This window comes from Pollicipes pollicipes, unplaced genomic scaffold (assembly GCF_011947565.3).
Source record: "Pollicipes pollicipes isolate AB1234 unplaced genomic scaffold, Ppol_2.1 Scaffold_5724;HRSCAF=6776_pilon_pilon_pilon, whole genome shotgun sequence".
NCBI classification, from domain to species: domain Eukaryota; kingdom Metazoa; phylum Arthropoda; class Thecostraca; order Pollicipedomorpha; family Pollicipedidae; genus Pollicipes; species Pollicipes pollicipes.
Window position 1 is genome coordinate 44842879 of NW_023596746.1, and position 19511 is coordinate 44862389.

The following is a 19511-nucleotide window of genomic DNA, read 5'->3' on the forward strand; positions in this document are numbered from 1 at the left end:
TCACCGGATAATATGACGTCACCGGCATGATACCAAATATGCGTCGCAACAGGCCATAATCTTTATCTTTCGTACCTGTCTACTGCAGCATTCGCGTGCTATATCAAGGCGATGCCGAATCATCTCAGTGTGTGATGTCACCGGTCATGAGTTTGTACGGATTCTCTTAGGCCGCCCAATGCCACAAAACATTATATCCCGTGAAGCATCACGGGATGATATGACGTCACTGGTATATAACTTCACATCAAGCGCAACAGGCCATGTTCCATCTTTACCTTTCGTACATGTCTATTACAAGCATTGGCGTGCTGAATGAAGGCTCGGTCGAGTCTCCTGAGTGTGTAACGTCACTGGTCAAGAGTTTTTACGGGCTCATTTCAAGCCCCTATACGGCATAATGCATCAGCTGACGATATGACGTCACTGGTGTTCGACTTAACATCAGGCGCAACAGGCCATGTTCTATCTTTACCTTTCGTACCTGTCTATTACAAGCATTGACGTGCTGAATGAAGGCTCTGCCGAGTCTCCTGAGTGTTGGTGAATACTCAGGTGAATCGGCAAAGCCTTCATATAGCACGTGAATGCTTGCAGTAGCCAGGTACGAAAAGTAAAGATGGAGCATGGCCTGTTGCGCATGAGGTTATGTCAAATACCAGTGACGTCATATCGTCAGCTGATGTCTTTAACCCTATGGGAGGTTCGAAACAGCCCGTAAAAACTCATGACCAGTGACGTTACACACCCAAGAGACTTCACATTGTCTTCCTTCAGCACGCCAATGCTTACCACATACAGGTACGAAAGGCAAAGACGAACATGGCCTGCCGCGCCTGATGTTTAGTTGAATACCAATGACGTCACATCGTCAGATGATGCTTGATGTCCTTCAATCAGCCCGAGTAACCCGTGTAAACTCATGACCAGTTGCATCACGCGCTCAGGTGATTGGCCAGAGCCTTTATGCGGCGCGCGAATACTTGCAATAGATAGGTGCGAAAGGTAAAGATGAAACATGACTTATTGCACCTGATGCTTAATTGAATACCAGTGACGTCATATCGCTATCTGATGCCTATTGACCTTAGGTCGGCCCAAAAAGGCCCGTAAAAATTCATGACCAGTGACGTCACACATTCAGTGGATTACCAGTGACGACATACCGTTAGCTGGTGCTTTTTGGCTTTCTCTTAGCCAAAAATGGCTTGTAAAAACTCATGACCACACACTCAGGTGATTCGGCATAGTCATCATTCAGCTCACCAATTGTTTAACAGGCGCGAAAGGCAACGATGGAACATGACCTGTTGCGCCTAATGTTAAGTCGAACACCAGTGACGTCAAATCGTCAGCTGATGCATTATACCATATAGCGGGTTGAAAAAGCCCATAACAACTCTTAGCCAGTGACGTTACACACTCAGGAGATCCGACAGAGTCTTCATTCAGCACGCCAATGCTTGTAAAAGACAGGTACGAAAGGTAAAGATGTTACATGGAACGTTGCGCTTGATGTTGAGTGGAATACCAGTGACGTCATATAATCCCACCATGCTTCACGGGATATGATGTTTTGTCACATTTGGCGGCCCACGTGCAACTGTATAAACTCATGACCGGTGACGTCACACACTCAGATGGTTGAGCATCGCCTTGATATAGCACGCAAATGCTTGCAGTAGACAGGTACGAAGGGTAAAGATAGAACATGGCCTGTTACGCATGATGTCTAGTGGAAAAACAGTGACGTCATATGGTCAGCTGATGTGGTATGGCCTATAGTGGGTTCAAAACAGTCTATAAAAATTCATGGCCAGTGACGTTACACACTGAGGTAATTCGGCAGAGCCTTCCTTCAGCATGCCAATCCTTGCAGTGGACAGGTACCAAAGGTAAAGGTGGAGAATGGCTTGTCGCGCCTGAAGTTTATTCGAACACCAGTGACGTCACATCGTCAGTTAATGCCATATGACCTTTCATGGGCCAAAAAGAGGCCGTCCAATCTCATGACCAGTGACGTCACATACAGTCGAATGCCAGTGACCTCACATCGTTAGCTTATGCTTTATGGCCTTCAGTTGGCCCCCAAAATCCATAAAAACTCATGACCAGTGACGCCACACATACATAGGTCATTCGGCAGAGCCTCCCTTCAACACGCCAATACTTGCAGCAGACAGGCACGAAAGGTATAGATGAAGCGTGGCCTGCTGCCTGATGTTCAGCCAAATATCCGTGACGTCATATCGTCAGCTGATGCCCTACGGGATTCGGCCGGTCCAAAGGAGCCCGTGAAAACCCACGACCATTAACGTCACACAGTCAGTCGTATAGCAAAGACGTCATTAGCTGATACCGTGTGGTCTTCAATGGGCCCAAAAACACCGGTGAAACTCATGACCGGTGACGTCACACACTCAGGCGATTTGGTAGCTTTCATTCAGCACGCCAATGCTTGCAGTAGACAGGTGCGAAGGTAAAAATGAAGCATAGCCTGCTGCGACCAATATTTAGTCGAATATCAGTGACGTCACGCTATCCGATGATACTTCACGAAACATGATACACCGTGGCCGTGGGGCCTAAGTGCACTCGTATCAAGTGATAATTAGTGACATTACACTTTCAGGTGATTCGGTCAAACGTATATTGGGCACTAATATGCTTGCAACAGACAGCTACGAAAGGTAAAGATGGAATGAGGCCTGTTGCGCCTGATGTTTAATCGAATACCGTGACGGCATATCGTCAGGTGATGCCCTACGGCATTCATTTGACCCAAAAGAGCCCTAAAACCTCACGACAGTGACGTCACATACCCAGTCGAATACCAGTGACATCATATCGCCAGCAAATGCCTTATGGCCCTCAGTCGGCCCAAAAGAACCCCGATCGATGCAAAACCACTCAGTGACGTCACAATGTCAGCTGACGCCTCAGCATTTCCCCAGTACGACAGTACACGAACCCTGCAGTAAGCGTAGCTCTTCCCTCCGCCGGCCGTACAGGTACCAAAGTAAAAAAGGCTTTTAAGTTAATGGTATGGTTTATCTGATTTTTTTTTCTCATTTGTTGAAGCAGCCTGAAATAACATCTTATTTTGGATGAGTGGAGCTAATGATGTAATGAATTATAGCTTTGGTCATTTGGCTGTCAGAGTTGGGTAATGGCCTTAGTAAATTTAGTTTGTCATTAAAAGTAGCATTTCTAAACTGCTACTTTTTATAACTGTCACAAACTCTTTGTTCTATTGTTTCTCATATGCCAGGAAGAATTCAACAAAGCAGTATTTGTTTTTTGTTGTTGCCCCATCAAATATTAAAATATTCCACCAAGGGTATTGGGTAAGGAGAAAGAAAATAAGGTAAAGTTATTATATGTTCTATTTCATCGACCTGTTTTTTACAGTTAAGTGTGATCTACAAGCCCTCAAATTTTGCCCTTATTTGTGCATCTATGAGCTATGTAGTACATAGCATAGGCTGTGCATAGCCTATGTACAGGCATATATTAACTGGGGAGGTGATAACAGCTCTATATTGCCATTTCAGAAAGCAACCAACAACTTGCATCAGAGAATGCTTAAATGTTCACAGTGATGTGTTTAATGGAAATGCAAACAAATCAGAGATGATTATTAGGAGTCCAATGTTATCAGATGCCTACCACAATAAAAACAAAGCAGCTTTTATACCTGGCAATGACCATTAGCTATAAAAAGGCCACAATCTGAGGGCAGTCCTATGGCATCACAGATCCTAGGCCCTGGGTGGTAGGCTGCTAGTGTGAATGTAGTCAGTGGGTCTGTACTGCTGAGGCATTGAGAGCAGTGCAGTGGTCAGGATCTGTCTTCTGTGCCATTTGCTAGGTATAACCACAGGTTTCATTCCAGCCCAATCTGAGTGTATTTTCTAGATTGGAACAGAGCTGTTGTAACTTAAGTTTTTCTTGTTCACTCTGATATTGTTATTCATGTTATAATCATTTTGAAATGAGGTGCAATGGAATGACAGCAGTAGTGGTCTGCAGTGGCATGTCCTTTACTTTGTTGGTGAGATCAGTAATTATGTTACATACTGCCCTGATCCACAGATTTTCTACAAGCCACAGAAGTGATAGTGCACTTGCGCCAGTAAATTTGTAAGGGCGTCAATCGTTGAACACCAACGCGGAACATTACAGCGGGATTGGAGTGCTTCTGCCCAGAACTGGGCATGGTAAAAGAACCCAGAGGGCACTTGGACCGGCATTGCGCCTATGATCGGGTCCCTGACTGTTGTCCTGTACGTGGTCTCTGGCTGCATTCAGCGCATCATGGGGCAGGCTCTGACCAAGATCAAGCCGCAGTGGTGGCCTTCGGACGGCCAGCCCAAGCCGGCTTCCGACGGGCTAGACGAGTGCGGCGGCAAGATCTTCACCCTGGCCAAATCCGTGCACCACATAGCGCCGTTGGAAAACGAGGAAATTGTGATCAAGGAGAGTGTGGTGACCAGGGCCGTTCCTGTCGCCGCCGCGGTGGGACACAGGGCGGCAGCCTACCCGTCCAACGGCGCCGCTCCTCGTGCGGGCGGTAAGAGACCCCGGGATGAGCCGTCATCATCAGACCAGCATGAGGATACTTCAGAACCGCTGGCGGCGCAGGCTGCCGGGCCCCAGCCGAAGCGGAGACCGGTGCACGGGTTTGAGACCCTGATCAAAAGCAAGGATGTCTACCCTTTCCTGGACGACGATGAGACAGTGGACTACCTGAGGACTTCGAAGGTCCTATTTGTGATGAAGGGACTGCCGGGCAGCGGGAAGTCGCATCTGGCCAAGCGGATTCTCCAGCGGTACCCCGATGCCGTCCTCTGCTCCGCCGACGACTTCTTCATGAAAGATGGGAGGTGGGTTTTGCGAGCTTCAGTAATTCTCTCGGTCCATTTCTTGCCGCATTTACACATGAGATGCGTTGGTGTGCCATAGCAATGCTGCTTGATTTTATGAAAGACATTTCTGTGCACAGTGTTATCTTACTTTTGGTTTTCGAGGTCGTCTTCAGTATTAAACGGTATCGCAGACAACCAATCATATTCATCGGGAAGTTACGAAGGTGACTATTATCACATTGCGACAATGGTAAGGATCCAATTGCCGTTCTTCGCCGCCGTCTAGAGTGCATGGTTGTCTGTTATCATGCACTTCATTGAAAGTCTCCGCCCACACCACGCAACCAGAACACTGTCGGCATCCGCTTATACACATGTACATTGTACGTGCTCGCAAGAGAACTATATGCCATGCACATATCACGTGCTTCCCTTGCCCTGCCATGACTTGGCGACGGCGACTGCATGGCGAACCTCCCCCCCCCCGCCCCGGGCCTTCCGTTACGGGATCCTGTACTCACGCCCAGTCGGGAAGGACCCACAGAAGCCTGGCGCGGCGAGTTCCTCGTCTGGCAACACGCGACAATGTCCTTGGAATTGCGCCGGAGCAGCGCTTGTTTACAGAGCAGAAGTTGCGGTTGGAAACCCCGACAGCCCACCGCCGTAGACCGGAAAGCTGGGTGACTCACCCGGCCGGGGGCGCAACGTTGTGCAGTGTTTCGGTCCCGGCCTCGCTCGCGGCTGATGGGCCGCTGCTGTCGGCCCCTTGTGGTCATCCCTGTGACTAGAAGGCTGACTGGACGCCAGCGAGAAAGCGGTCGCGTGCGCTCAGTACTGCAGTCCTGCCTGCGGAGATACCTCAGGCATGCGACAGCGACCCTCAGCCGCCCCAGCGCCTCGCCTCTTCTCTCCAGAGCCTCGCCAGTTGCCAGGCCGAGGGAAGTTCGGTGCGCATTCAGTATTCACGTGCATGGCCCGGCAGCGGCCGCTGCAGTCTGACGCGGTGTTGTCTGACCTTGACGCGGCTGCTGTTGACGCAGCGCCCCCGGCGGTTGTATATCGTGATAAGCCGCCGTCATGCCCCCCCCCCCCCCCCCCTCCCCCCCCCTCCCCGTCGGCACCGGGCGGACTGCCGCCAGTGGTCGTGCAGCGCTCACGGGGGGCGTACGCGGTGACTGCACCACATGGACGTGGGTCGTTACCGTGGGCGGTAACGGCCTCTGTGCGGAGGGGCGCACGACAACCGGGTGTCCGATTCACCAGGGTCAGGGTGGCTGCGCCTCCGACTTACCCTTGGCACGGTAAGTTGGCTGCGCTCCTAGCTCCCTCGTGTCACAGTAGCCGTTGCGCCGTCTCGCCTGTGTTACGGGCGCTGTACACCCGACTCGCCCCCGTCCGGTACGAGTGCCTCTGTGCCTCTGACTCGCCCTGTCACGACCATTGTATCTCTGACTCGCCCTATCACGGCCATTGTATCTCTGACTCGCCCCTCTCACAGCTATTGTGCCTCTAACTTGCCCATCTCAGATCATTGTGCTTCCGACTAGCCGGTTTCATGTCATTGTGCCTCCTACTCGCTTTGTCTCAGGTCATTTTGCCTCTGACTCGCCGACTGACTCGCGACCGTCGTCTCTCGTCCGCGGTCAATCTGATGTGCCGTGCCGTCGGTGTCTCGGCGCTAAGCCCACGGCCCGCCGTACCCTGTCGTCGGTGTCTCGGCGCTGAGCCCACGGCCCGCCGTACCCTGTCGTCTGTGTCTCGGCGCTGAGCCCACGGCCCGCCGTACCCTGTCGCCCCCGCTCCCGAAGCCGAGCAAAACCGGACGCGGCTGCCCTCCAGCCGGCGCTGCCACAGAACCGGCGGCACAGTCATGTGTGGACTGCATTCTGCAGTGGTGCAACTGTGTAGACTGCATCCTGCAGTGATGCAGCTGCGCTATGCCATGTGCGGCCGTGCCTTGTGTGCTTGACACAGCCGAACTGGGCCGGCTCGGCGGCGCAGTCTGGCCGCTGAGTCCTATAGGGGGTGGCTTTGTTCGCGGCCGACGGTCGCCAGCTGCGCGGACACGGCGGCACGGTGTTTACTCTGGGGCCTCATGGCACCATAGGCTAGTGGAGAGCGCGGGTTTGGCCCGCACAAACCGTGACGTCGCGGTCGGGTCGGAGAATCGCGAGCCCGCTCAGCAGCGGCGTCTCAGGGGCCTGCAGATCCAGGCACTCTGTGTTGAGGAAGGAGCCCGCGATCTTGGTGGAAGACGGCGGTGCACTCACGCCTCGGCGGCTGACCCCCGTTGCGTGGTGACCCCGGCCTGAGCTGTGGCCACCAGTCGGATGTTATGTTACGTTGGCTTCTGGGCCGCCCATCCAGTGTCACTCTCGGAGCGCAGCATTGGCACCATTATCATGTCGGCGTTGTCATTGGATCCTTGCGGTGCACCCGGCTGGCGATGTAAGGCGTGGCATGCCCCTCACCGGGACAGGAAGGACGGGTGCCGCGCACTAGTGTCATGTAACGTAGTGACCAGGCTCGTGCTACAAGCCGTGTGGACCAGGCCTGAAGCCCCCCCCCCCCCCCGCCCATAGGACGTTTGGCCGCCGGTCCTGTCCCCCTCGCCTCGGGCCAGATCCGGCGCTGCTGTCGAGCGTGACAGCCTTTCCGTCACATCTGACCGACTCGCCCACGCTTTTGACCACATCTTCCGTGCACGTGATCACCTGCGCCTCCTACCTAGGTCCTCGTTTCTCTGCCCACTTCTGCCGTGCCTGGCCTGCGTCTGACCCCCCCCCCCCCCCCCTCCTCTCCCCGTCACAGGTACGAGTTCGAGCGGGACCAGCTGCCGGCGGCGCACGAAGCGTGCCAGCGGCGCGCCGAGCGGGCCTGCTGCGAGCAACGCGCCCACTTGGTGGTCGACAACACGAACGTGCGCGACTGGGAGTGGCGGCCGTACGCGCGCCTCGCGCTGCGTCACCAGTACGTGCTGCTGCTGGTGGAGCCCGACACGCCGTGGCGCCGCGACCCGGCCCGGCTCGTCCAGATGAACAGCCACGCCGTGCCTGAAGAGGACATCCGGTAGGGGGCCGGCCGCGGCGGGAGGCGCCTCGCCGAGCGGGCATGGGGACGTCAGCCGTACAATGGGAGGCGAGGGTGCACTGGCCAATGTGAAGAAGTAGGGCGGCGCTTCTGTTGAGGCTGTGAGAGGCCGCAGTTTACCAAGGAAGAAAAACAATCGGGCTTAATTTTTTTGACAGAGTAATGACTGTTGGGAACCCGGAGCGTCCCAGTGATCAGGGAAAAGTACACACGGAATGACGGAGGGGGAAGGGTGCTGTTAAGGAAAGTTGATCATCACCAATGTTTTTGGAAAACGCTTTGCCCAGGGATTGTACTGGCACGTGTCAGTGCTGAAATACCGTTTGTGAACGCGTGGTGTGCCGTGCGAAATCGCGGTGACTTGGCACGTGCACGGCACGTTGTGTTGGGTGTAGGCGGCATCGTGATCCACTCTGTTGCTTTTTCACAAAATGCTCCGTTGTGTCGGCGAACCTGTCTACTTCTGTACTCTAATACAGTTATCTTTTCTACTTTTTTCACTCAGGCGGAAGTTGAAGTCGCTGCAGATCTCCATACCTCTCTACTACGGCTGGATTTTGAACGCGGCAGACTGCCAAGCACTGCTGGACCGGGCCCGGCTGATCCTGGAAAAGGTGTTCCGAGCCAGCAAGGCGTTCGCCGATGACTTCCGTGCCATCACTGGCAGCTCACGTATCTCAGGTGCGAGACACTTCATATTGATAGCCGGCCCGGCGCGGCGTGTGGCTCATAACACGACGGAACGAACGGCACCGGCCCGCGTCTTCTGTCTGTTCGAGCGTGTGGTGCGTCATGGCAGACGCAGTCCAAAGGGTTCAGCGTGATGTCACGTGGTATGTTGTACCTGTAGCTCTCGTGTCTAAACACTCGCGCATGCGCGGTATCTAGCGTTGAGTAGTCACTGCTGTATTCCACGACCTCGTTAGCTGGGACCTGCATACGCCTTTTATCTACCTGAGTTATGGATCACAGTCTGGAGTATGGAGCACGCTTTTTTGTGCACAAGTCGTATTTTATCTGCATGCTGAGCCCATCGCCCTGGTCATGGCTGTCCTCCGCGTCCGGCGCGTGCGCACCGGTTGTTAACCGCGGCGCCGCCCCCTCAGACCTGTCGGCACTGTACCCGGCGCCGCCCGAGCTGCTGCACTGCACAGCGCGCTTCTGCGGCCGCGGGCGGGCGGCCGGCGCGCGCGGCTACGCCGAACGGGTGGACGTGCGCCGCGCCGTCGGACACCGCTCGGTGGCGCGCGTCACCGGTCTGCTGTTGACGCCGCGCACGCTCGGCGCGCGGCTCACGCTGGACGAGGCGCAGCTGGCGCTCTGGCAGCAGGACGACTGGAGGCCGACCCCCGGCGCCGGCGCCGGCGGCCGGCCGGGGCGGCGCGCGCCGGCCGGCCGACTGGCGCCCGGGGGCCACGCAGCCGTCGCTGGCCGTGGCCGGGACCAAGCGGCGGCCGCGGACGGGCGCCGGCCGGCGCGCGCACATCACACTCGGCTGCCGGCCCGGCCAGTCGGCCGTCGTCACGGGGAACGACCTGATGGCGGCGCTGGACGTGCTCGAGGCGCGGCCCGAGCTGCTGCGCCGGCCGCTGGCGAAAGTGGAGCGCGCCACGCTCCACCGTGTGGACGAGCAGGTGTGGTACCTGGACCTGGAGCGGGACATCGTGGTGGATGTCGTGTTCGGCGCCAGGTACTGATGCCTCCCCCGGCGAGCGGGGCTCGGTCGGAGGCCCGGCTTCGACCGGGGATGACCGATGATTGTGATTCGGTCGTTGGTCGTTGATGAACTGACGCTTGCGACACAGTGGATAGGCTGTTCGTGACGGGGATGTGCCGTGGTGGGCGAACGATGCGCTCTTGCAATGCGGCCAATTTGCTCATCACGGTTTTCGCTCGCCTCCATGGACCAGGATTTGCACAGCACACCGTGCCTTGTCGGCCGTGTTATCATAACTGGCGTGTCCAAGGTATGGTTGGCCGCAGGATTTGCGTTGCTTGTTACATGCTAAACATTAATGCGGCGTGTGAAATTAGGTTCTTGTGTTAGTTTTTCCTGCAAGACCGCGGGACTTGCTCGTTTTTCTATATTTTATTGTTTCCATGAAGCAAAGGAAGTTTTTGTCTTCCTCAGTTCAAATGGCGTTACTAACGGCAGCACGATGTCACTTGCCGTGATTGTATGCTGTCATCGTGACCATAAAACAGCGGAATGGTTCTTGGACTGCACGTGATTACTGTTGTTTTCGCTGTGCCTGTAGTGGCATTTGTGGAGTCACCGTAGCTTGCTCAAGAGCACAGTCTCATTCGTTGATTCGCCGAATACGATCTCATTCTTTGCATCGGGGGGACACACTTCGTTTCAAATTTCGCTATTTGTGTTCGTGCAGATTTAGTTCAATACACGTAATACCATATTTTGCCGATTTCCCACGCAGACATAGACATCATAGCGATCGACAACGAGGCAATGACAACATCACAATCGATAAGTTTGTCTTTGACCTCACGTCCAACGTAGTATGACCGCCAAACAACTATCGAATCGGACCTTACATTAGGTTCCCGCAGCGCTCGGTCACCATATTGCGAGTGTTCTGCGCCGCAGTAGCCGCAGGTAGCCATGCTACCAGCCGCGCTGCCAACGCTACCCATAGCAGGTGAGACTGTTCCGGCTGCGGCTTCGCTCCGGCCATGCCCGTGGCCTCATTGATTCACCCCGTTTTCCCACGGTTTGCGTCCACGCCGCTCGATAGCTAGGAGACCGGCCGGTACGTGTCACAGAGCGGCCGCGGCTGGCCGGTCGCCATGAGGTGGACGATGCTGCTGAAGCTGGCCGTCTGCCTGCTGCTCGGCGCCGCACTTGGGACGCTCCTCAGCCCGCTGATGCCGTCTCCGGTCACCGGTGAGCCGCGCGGGGGGTCGGCCGCGCACCGCCACCGGCGCTCGCTGGGTGGCGTCTCCCGGCCGGTCTGTGTTGTCGCTGCGGTACGAGGGAGAGGCCGCCGCTGCTGCTCGCTGGGCGGCGTCCCCCGGCCGGTCTGTGTTGTCGCTGCGGTGGGAGGGAGAGGCGGCCGCCGCTGCTCGCTGGGTGGGGTCCCCCGGCCGGTCTGTGTTGTCGCTGCGGTGGGAGGGAGAGGCGGCTGCCGCTGCTCGCTGGGTGGGGTCCCCTGGCCGGTCTGTGTTGTCGCTGCGGTGGGAGGGAGAGGCGGCTGCCGCTGCTCGCTGGGTGGGGTCCCCCGGCCGGTCTGTGTTGTCGCTGCGGTGGGAGGGAGAGGCGGCTGCCGCTGCTCGCTGGGTGGGGTCCCCCGGCCGGTCTGTGTTGTCGCTGCGGTGGGAGGGAGAGGCGGCTGCCGCTGCTCGCTGGGTGGGGTCTCCTGGCCGGTCTGTGTTGTCGCTGCGGTGGGAGGGAGAGGCGGCTGCCGCTGCTCGCTGGGTGGGGTCCCCCGGCCGGTCTGTGTTGTTGCTGCGGTGGGAGGGAGAGGCGGCTGCCGCTGCTCGCTGGGTGGGGTCCCCCGGCCGGTCTGTGTTGTTGCTGCGGTGGGAGGGAGAGGCGGCCGCCGCTGCTCGCTGGGTGGGGTCCCCCGGCCGGTCTGTGTTGTTGCTGCGGTGGGAGGGAGAGGCGGCCGCCGCTGCTCGCTGGGTGGGGTCCCCCGGCCGGTCTGTGTTGTTGCTGCGGTGGGAGGGAGAGGCGGCTGCCGCTGCTCGCTGGGTGGGGTCCCCCGGCCGGTCTGTGTTGTTGCTGCGGTGGGAGGGAGAGGCGGCTGCCGCTGCTCGCTGGGTGGGGTCCCCCGGCCGGTCTGTGTTGTTGCTGCGGTGGGAGGGGGGGATGGATGTCATGTGAGCGCAGTCGTAACCCGTCCTGACGGGGATTTTCTAAGGTGGTGCTGGCGGTGTTCAGCTATGATCATCCGGGACGGAAACTGGGGCGAACAAGCGTTGACTGCATCACATAGTCTGTCATGGCGTTGGTGGGTCATATGTGACATGCATACCTTTGTGAATTTATTTTTCGGTAATTCACATGAGCCCTGCGAGCGTGCGTTCGGGGAAGCGCATTAGCTTCGCCCTCGGTGCCGTGTCTTCTTCACGCTGGGCCTGCCTGACAGACGTGCATTCGGATGTGCGGCGCACCCCGCTGTTCTCCGCGGGCGCCCTACACCAGCACGCCCTCTGCGGGGAGAGTGTGGAACTGCGCCGACTGCTCACCGACCAGCTGGCGCAGATCAAGACCGAGGTCATCGCAGCCATGGGTGAGCTGTCACCGCCGTGTTCATGCTTACGGCAGCCATTCCGGCTGTCGTAAGAATATGCACTTGGTAGTGAGCGTTTTGGTACGGTCCATGATTAATAGACCAACCTCTATAAACACGCACGGTGCGACGGCGAGCCACTATCTTGTTATTTCAAAACGCTAATAGTCGCTTATCAAGCGTGTGTTAACTTTCTACACACTTCTCCATCACTGCCTTGTTTGCGCTCTTGTACAGGTGGCAACCGCATGCATCGATATTCCGTACACCACACGGCGGGCGTGAAAGGAGTAGTTGCCGCACGATGCGTTTATTCCGCCAATTCCAGTTCCCGCCCAGCTTGGCCATCATGATCAACAGCACCTTCATCGATCCCCTGACTCGTGACATTCGCGGTGGCGACCGCCTAACCGTGGCCTGCCGCGACGGCTACCCCTCACCTGTGGGCCTGTCGTGATGGCGACCCCCTAACCGTGGCCTGCCGCGACGGCTACCCCTCACCTGTGGGCCTGTCGCCGCGGCGGCCTCTTCCACAGAGAGCAATCGGCCCACCGACTACCAGGTGGTGGTGCAGCTGACGCGGCTGATGCACCGGCTGGACGCGAGGGCGGCGCTGGCGCAGCTCAACCCAGACGAGCTGGGCAAGACGTTCCGCGGCAGGGATGACAGCGAGCTGAAGCTCGATGGGGACCCCGACCAGAACGGGTACAATCCGCGCTCCGAGAGCCAGCAGGAGGTGTGTCCCGAGCTGTACCACGGCGCTGTAGACGACGCACCTCTGCACAGGAACGGTTTCGTCACTGAGAACTGCAAGGTGAGAGTGGTTAGCGGCTTGCTTGGTTTTGCTTGCTCCGGCTGGCGCCGGAGGGGGGGGGGGGCGTGGGTGTTCGGAGTGGGAGGATGGGTGAAGTCAGCTCTGGTAGTGGACTGGAGGCATACTCTAACAGCGGACGCCACATGGCCGCCGTTGGATGAGAACTGCATGATGTTTGCCCCTAAGGTATGCCTGTGGCGTCAGCTAACAACAAGCAAGTCATTGTCGGGTCTGGTGAAACGTACTTTTTGCCTTAAAATGGATCATGGGTGGAGGATGATCGGGAATGCCTGATTGTGATGGAATAAAGGTCCACGTTACGTTGAAGGTGAAAGAAAAGGGGGGCATGAAGCTACAGCCTAGTACGCAATACAAGCTGGTTAGCTAGCTAGAGATCCTCAGCGATTCGGATTCGTTTCTTAAGAGAAACATGACTGGAGATGTGATGAGCTCCGCATGTGTTTTGCGCTGACCTGAACACTATTGTTTGGGTCGCGCCTTCGCCGCCCCACGACCAAACCACACCCATTGTTGTTTGCAGGACGCCCAGCCTCTCGAGAGCACCGTCACGATCCTCCTGCCCGTCACATGGCGCTCGCTGCCGACGGACGTGGAGCGCGTGCTCAGGCAGCTGCACCAACAGCACCCGGAGCTACCTGTGGTCCTGACCTCGTCCGACCGCGCTCTCAGCCGGCTGACAGCGCTCCACTCGGCGCTGACGGTGCTGCACGTGCCGGGCGAGGGCCGCCGTGTCAGCGTCGGTGCGCTCGTGAACCGCGCCGCGCGCGCCGCCACCAGCCCGTACGTGTTCGTGGCGCGCGAGCTGACGCACGTCACGGAAGACCTGGACCTGGCGCGCCACGTGCGCGTACTCGGTCAGCTCCCGATGGTGGACGTGGTGGGCGGCGCGGCGCGCAACCGCTCTGGCCACTGGCGTCACGGCTGCTTCCAGGCGGAGGTGGCGCGCCACGCGCTCGCCTACCGCGCCGGCTACCAACACTCGGCGGTCGAGTGCATGCTCTGCGACCACGTGGGGGGCGCGTTCGCGGCACGCGCCGAGACACTGCGCCGCCTGACGCTGGACACCGAGCTGCCGGCCGAGGTGGTGTTCCACGACTGGTTCCTACGGCTACGGCGCGGCGCGCGGCTCGCCGCCGTCTGCCCCGACCTTATGCACTACTCGACCGGCAGCGAGCGCTCGGACGAGGGGAGCGCCGCCGCCTGGCGCCAGCTGGCGGCCAAGTGGCAGCTTGTGTCTCTCGCGCTGCCCGCTGGGCGGCGCTACGACTTCCGCTGCCGCGACGTCGGGATCCAGTGTAACCCGGTAAAGACGGCGCGCCACTATAGCCAGCCGCCGTGCTGCCTGGCGCAGCTGGAGCACGGCCTGCGCCTGTTGGAGAAGATGCTGACCGACGGACGCGTGCAGCACGAGCTGGAGTCTGGCGCGCTGCTCGCCGCCGTCAAGCTCGCCGCCCCACTGCCCTGGGGTGTGAACGCGCACATCGCTGTCAATGTCAACGACTTCTGGTACGTCAGCGACCGGCTGGGCGAACTGCGCCGACACGGCCTCGTGGTGGAGGAGGTGCCGGTGCCGGGCGCGCCGGCGGCGGCCAACGCCAGCAGCGCTGCTGGCTTGCTGGCCACCATGTTCCGCGTGCACACACCGGCGATGCTGGTGACCCTGAGGCCGGAGCGACGCTTCAGCACCAGTCTGCTGCCGCAAGAGCTGCGGACACGACCCACCCTCGTTCGGCTCGGCGGCGTCTGGATGCGCGCGCACGTCAACCCCGGCCGCTACGCGCGCAACCGCTACGGCTACGACTGCCTGAAGCATGCTGTGCACTGGAGCTACGCCGATGATGAGATGGCTAACGAGTACCGGCGGTACGCGGCTGGCGCGTGGCCCGCCTGCCCAAACCGACACCACGCCTGCCTTGACCAGCTGCCGGTAGATGGCAGCATTGGTATCGTGTGAACCACCACCAGCAGCTCCGCGCTGTTCGGCGTGAGTGACTACTGTGACTACTCGTCGCCGGTGTGCCACAAGATGGCACCACCGACACCGCGTGAGCCGCCGCTGACCCTGCCACCAGATGGTGGGATTGGTGAGGCGAGATGGCTCCGCACGCCTCCAAACCCAGGGAGTCTGCTATCCGGAGGAGCCCCGCTGGCCTTCTGTGACATGTGAAACTGCCCTGGTCTCGTGAAGATCTGGATTATTATCAAAGGCCATAAACTCAGGCCCTGCTTTCAAATACTTCAAGATCAAGGGAGCTTTGCTGTGCGAAGAAGCCGCGCTTGATTTCGGTGACATGCGAAGTTAATTTGATTGTGTTGCTACCAAACGCTGCGTGATGCCTCCGTATGCTAGCTGAACAACGCTCTGGCTAGCTCGTGTCCTTTGCCCCAGCCCGAGTCACTGCTCACGTAAATGCAATCACCTGTGCTTGAGAGCGCCAGCCGTGTCCCCGCCCCCACATACCACGCTCGTCCACCGCGTCCCCACTCGGCACGTTCTGCCGTGCCTGCACCGGCCGTCAGCCAGCCAGCAGCAGGTGTGGTGGACTCCGGGATCGCCGGGCCACGCGCACCCCCGCCGCCCATCGCCTGGAGGCCAGGGACGCTGCCGGGTCAGCACCGGAGTCGTTGTTCAGCTGGGCCGGATGGCGAGACACACCATACCTCGTCTCCTTGTCCATCGTGGCTTTGATATCCATTCTGAAGCACCAGCTGTGCGGACAATGCTACGCCGTGGCACGGTCATGTCGGCTGGAAACTGTAAAAACAATTTGTGTTCAGCCTATCAAACCCATCATGAATAAAAGTATAAGCAGCTGGTCTATCTGGCATCGACATAACACGGACATCACAAACGTTCCATGCGGTATCGCAGGCACAGGGCACAGAGTCATGTGCCCCCCCCCCCCCCCCCCCCCCTCCTCTCCTCTCCTATGGTTCTGAACGGCTCGACGGGTTCCTCCGGACCGACAATCAATGACCAGATTAGAAGGCTTAAGGGCCCGAAAGGCCGACTGTACGTCACATAAAGGACTCCAGCCCGTAGAGGGTCGGGGCCTCCGATGTCAATGAAAAGGCCTTTTGCACCGATTGGGAACCTCTGGGACAGTGCGGATTTTTCCTCAGACCAAAGCCCGCCAACACCGAGCCATCAGCTTCGTGTTCGTCGAGCCCGGTGGGCCCACTTCCAAAGCAGGGATGAGGCCAGTGTCGTGATTTGAGTTGGTCAGAGGGCCTGAAACATTAAGGGGCCCCTGTGTCGGTCAGTGGTCCACAGTACCCAACAGGGGATGCTGTGTCGGCAAGGCGCCTCGAGTCGGCCCAGAAAACATTCCCTGAACAGGGACAGGGATGAATGCAAACACCAGAGGGCTTCTTGCGGGCGTCGGGCCCTCTGGCAATGAAAGGAAACATAAAACTTTTGACGAGAATCCAAAACGAGAATATGAAAGGGTCCTGTGTCAGTCAGCGGCCCCAGAGCCGAACGGAGGGCCCTTTAGCCTATCACAGACAAGGGTCCGCTGAGCTAATGGGGAGTATCGATGCTCCTTATCAAAATCCCTGTGGCAATATGGGATATTTTTGCGTCAGTGAGGGTCTCTGGTCGATCGACCCCGGTCGATCAGGGTCATCTGCCATGGTCAGAGGGTCTCCCGCGTCAGGAGGGTGGCCATTATATGATGTGCCCCTCTTCAGGCATCCGGATTGACGTGAGACAGCCGGTAGTCGGCATGACAGCCGGCAGGCATCCCGCGCTGGAACGGAATTACCCTTACCCCCTTTCAAGGTGATCTGCCCCCCCCCCCTATGTTCTACCCACGTTCCCCTTGCCTGGAATCGGTAAGGATCTCGAAAGTGTTTAATGAAGTGAATCGAGACCAGATCAGGAGTAAAAAAACAACTAGTGTTTGCCTGAGAACGTCCATCCTTTTGCAGAATCGACTAGTGAAACAAATGATAAAAACAGCTTTAAGTCTGCGTGCTCGAGCCACAGGAGTGATGCAGCAAGGAAAATAGAGGTTCTGCCTGCGCTGTACCAGATTCCAGCAGCAGTTCACGGTGCTGTAAATGCTTATCAGTTCCTCCTATCAATCTCAAAATCGAACAGGTGAAATACACACCCGAACCGCCACCTGAACGTGCGAATGAATGTCTTAAAGAGATAAAAGATGCCTCTTTTAGATGCGCCATCATTTTTGTCCGCCCGTTTGGCCGCCATATGATACTAGCTACAAGGTCAAGCGCGGGGACTGCAACGCCTGAGATCTGTATTTCTGTCTCTCTGACTTGCGAGCGCGCATGTTCAAACCTATCCTGCATAATATTTTCACTGATTGATTCCGAATTAAGATACAAAATTATCGGAGGAAAATGTCTTGGCGTATTAATTGAAATGCTTGACGACATTTTGATGCATACAATCTGCGTTCATGAGCCCTCAATAGCTGTAATGAATACAAAGTCTGGCAAAGGCCGCGAGTGCCATCGGTTTAGACAGAGTCTTCCGGACTATGGCTAAATAGAAGAGTACCGGCGATCAACTAGGCCATATCCGCTTCCGTTGCGGGGGGGGGCTTTTGTCATCAAGGGCCAGTTTTCAACCTTGTGCCCCCTTTCCCCCACCTTGCCAAGACTGGTGCGCCCCTGGCTCTGTGAATTTGATGTTTAGAATGCATTTGAATGCTTACATAGTGCTAGCAGTACCATGGTTTCTTTCAGTTCGGGAAATGTAAGGCAATTTAACGTTCACGATGTATGGTGTTTATGGTGTGTTTCACTTGTCTTGTGATTCGTCAGCAGCCCGACGGCGGATTGCTGTCCGAAATATAGTTCCTTTGACATGTTTGTGCTTCCTGTATTCATGTGAGCCGTAAGACAGCGTATTGTGTGTTCGATATACGCTTACAGCATGAGTGACCTAAGGAGACCAGCCCGACAAACAGCACGCGCCTGTGCTCAGAAAACAATCGCCACGTATCCTGCAGAAGCGCCAGGCGTGGGGAGCTTCTAGTGCCGGAAGTTTCAGTGCCCTTATTGCTTTTTCGCGTTTTGTTCACTCGTCACCTCGCTTTTAATGTTTACGATCGTGTAGTTTAAATGCCTCCTGAGCGCGAGTGGATCCCGAGAGCGGGGCCACGGGACCATGCCCCCCCCCCCCCCTCCACCCTTGGGCCTCGAAGGGGTCATTGACTCTGAGGGGGCCTGTAGCTAGCCGAACAGATGCAATTTTGTTTTAACACAAAACACAACAAAACTGGACATCTGTAGATTTGCAGGCGATCAATAAAAGTTGCAAGCGAAAGTGAAGGGCTCACGAAAAGTCAAAATATTATTCAGTGATTGAATAGGTTGTGCGTTGAGAATTCTAAGCCTCATCACAGTGTCCCAGGGCCCTATGCTGTTTCCGAGGGACCTATATGCCCATCTGCGAGATCATTCCGATCGTTAAGGAGCCTTCCACGTTGCCCTTTATTTCTTTGCATTTGTTCGGAGGGCCCTGTGCTGTTGCTGGGCCCTTCCTGCTAGCGTGTCGGGCGCTCCTGTCAATCACGGATTCTTTCCATTCGCCAGAAAGGCTCTGTGGGCCATAGCCGGGCCCCATATCTTCACCTGCTGGGGTTTTCTCGGTTGCTCAGGTGCCCTTCACGTACGTTTCTATTAACCTACTGACACACTCGCGATGTACTCATGGGCCCTCTACATTGGTTTAGGGCGCAACAAATTACCTGTCACCTTGCTCAGGACCCTTCGCTCTTGTTGGGGGCCCATCTGATGACCTGCTTGGGCACACTCGGTCGCTTGGGGACCCCATACTGAGTCTTGGGTACTTGTTATCTGAATGGGGGGGGGGCTACGCTCCTTGGGGGGGGGGGGCCATCTGATAGCCTGCCCAAGGAAAATTTGATCGCTCGGGGACCCACTAAATTGGGTGTTGGACACGTCCTATTTGAATGGGGGCCTCCTGTACTTGTCGGAGGTCGCCTCTGTTCATCTTCTTGCCCACACTGGACTGTTCGGGGGGCCCTGTACATTGGGTCTCGGTGTTGAATTAATGGCCCTGCGCTCCTATCGGGGTCATCTGATAACCTGCTCCGTACACTCCATCTTTCGGGGGCCCTCCGCACTAGGGCTTGGATATTTCTCATTTGAATGAAGGACCTTTTGCTCTTGTTGGGGCCCCTTCTGATAAGATGATCGGGCTCATTTGATTGTTTGGGGACTTCTTCATCTGAATTTGGGTACTTTCTTTTTGAATGGAGGGCCCTCTGCTCTTTTTTTTGGGGGGGGGCCTATCTGTTAACCTGCTCTAGCGCATTCGATTTTTCTGGGCCCTCTCCATCGTGTCGTAGGTATTTCATATTCAAACAGAAAGCCCTACGCTCTTGTCGGTTCCCCATTTGTTAACCTGCTCGGGCACACTCGATTACTCGGGGCCCTTCACGTTATGTCTCGGATACTTCCAATCTGAAT

The 19511-nt window shown here is 56.9% G+C and overlaps 1 protein-coding gene across 1 annotated transcript; it reads left to right on the forward strand.

The window, feature by feature from the left end:
- Positions 1 to 3017: 3017 nt before the first annotated feature.
- On the forward strand, positions 3018 to 9655 carry LOC119103100 (2',3'-cyclic-nucleotide 3'-phosphodiesterase). Its single transcript, XM_037226549.1, has 6 exons — positions 3018 to 3367; positions 4096 to 4886; positions 7680 to 7937; positions 8464 to 8639; positions 9065 to 9243; positions 9533 to 9655. Exons 2-6 carry the CDS (start codon positions 4261 to 4263, stop codon positions 9653 to 9655), a joined length of 1362 nt encoding a protein of 453 aa, XP_037082444.1. The 5' UTR covers positions 3018 to 3367; positions 4096 to 4260.
- Positions 9656 to 19511: the final 9856 nt, after the last annotated feature.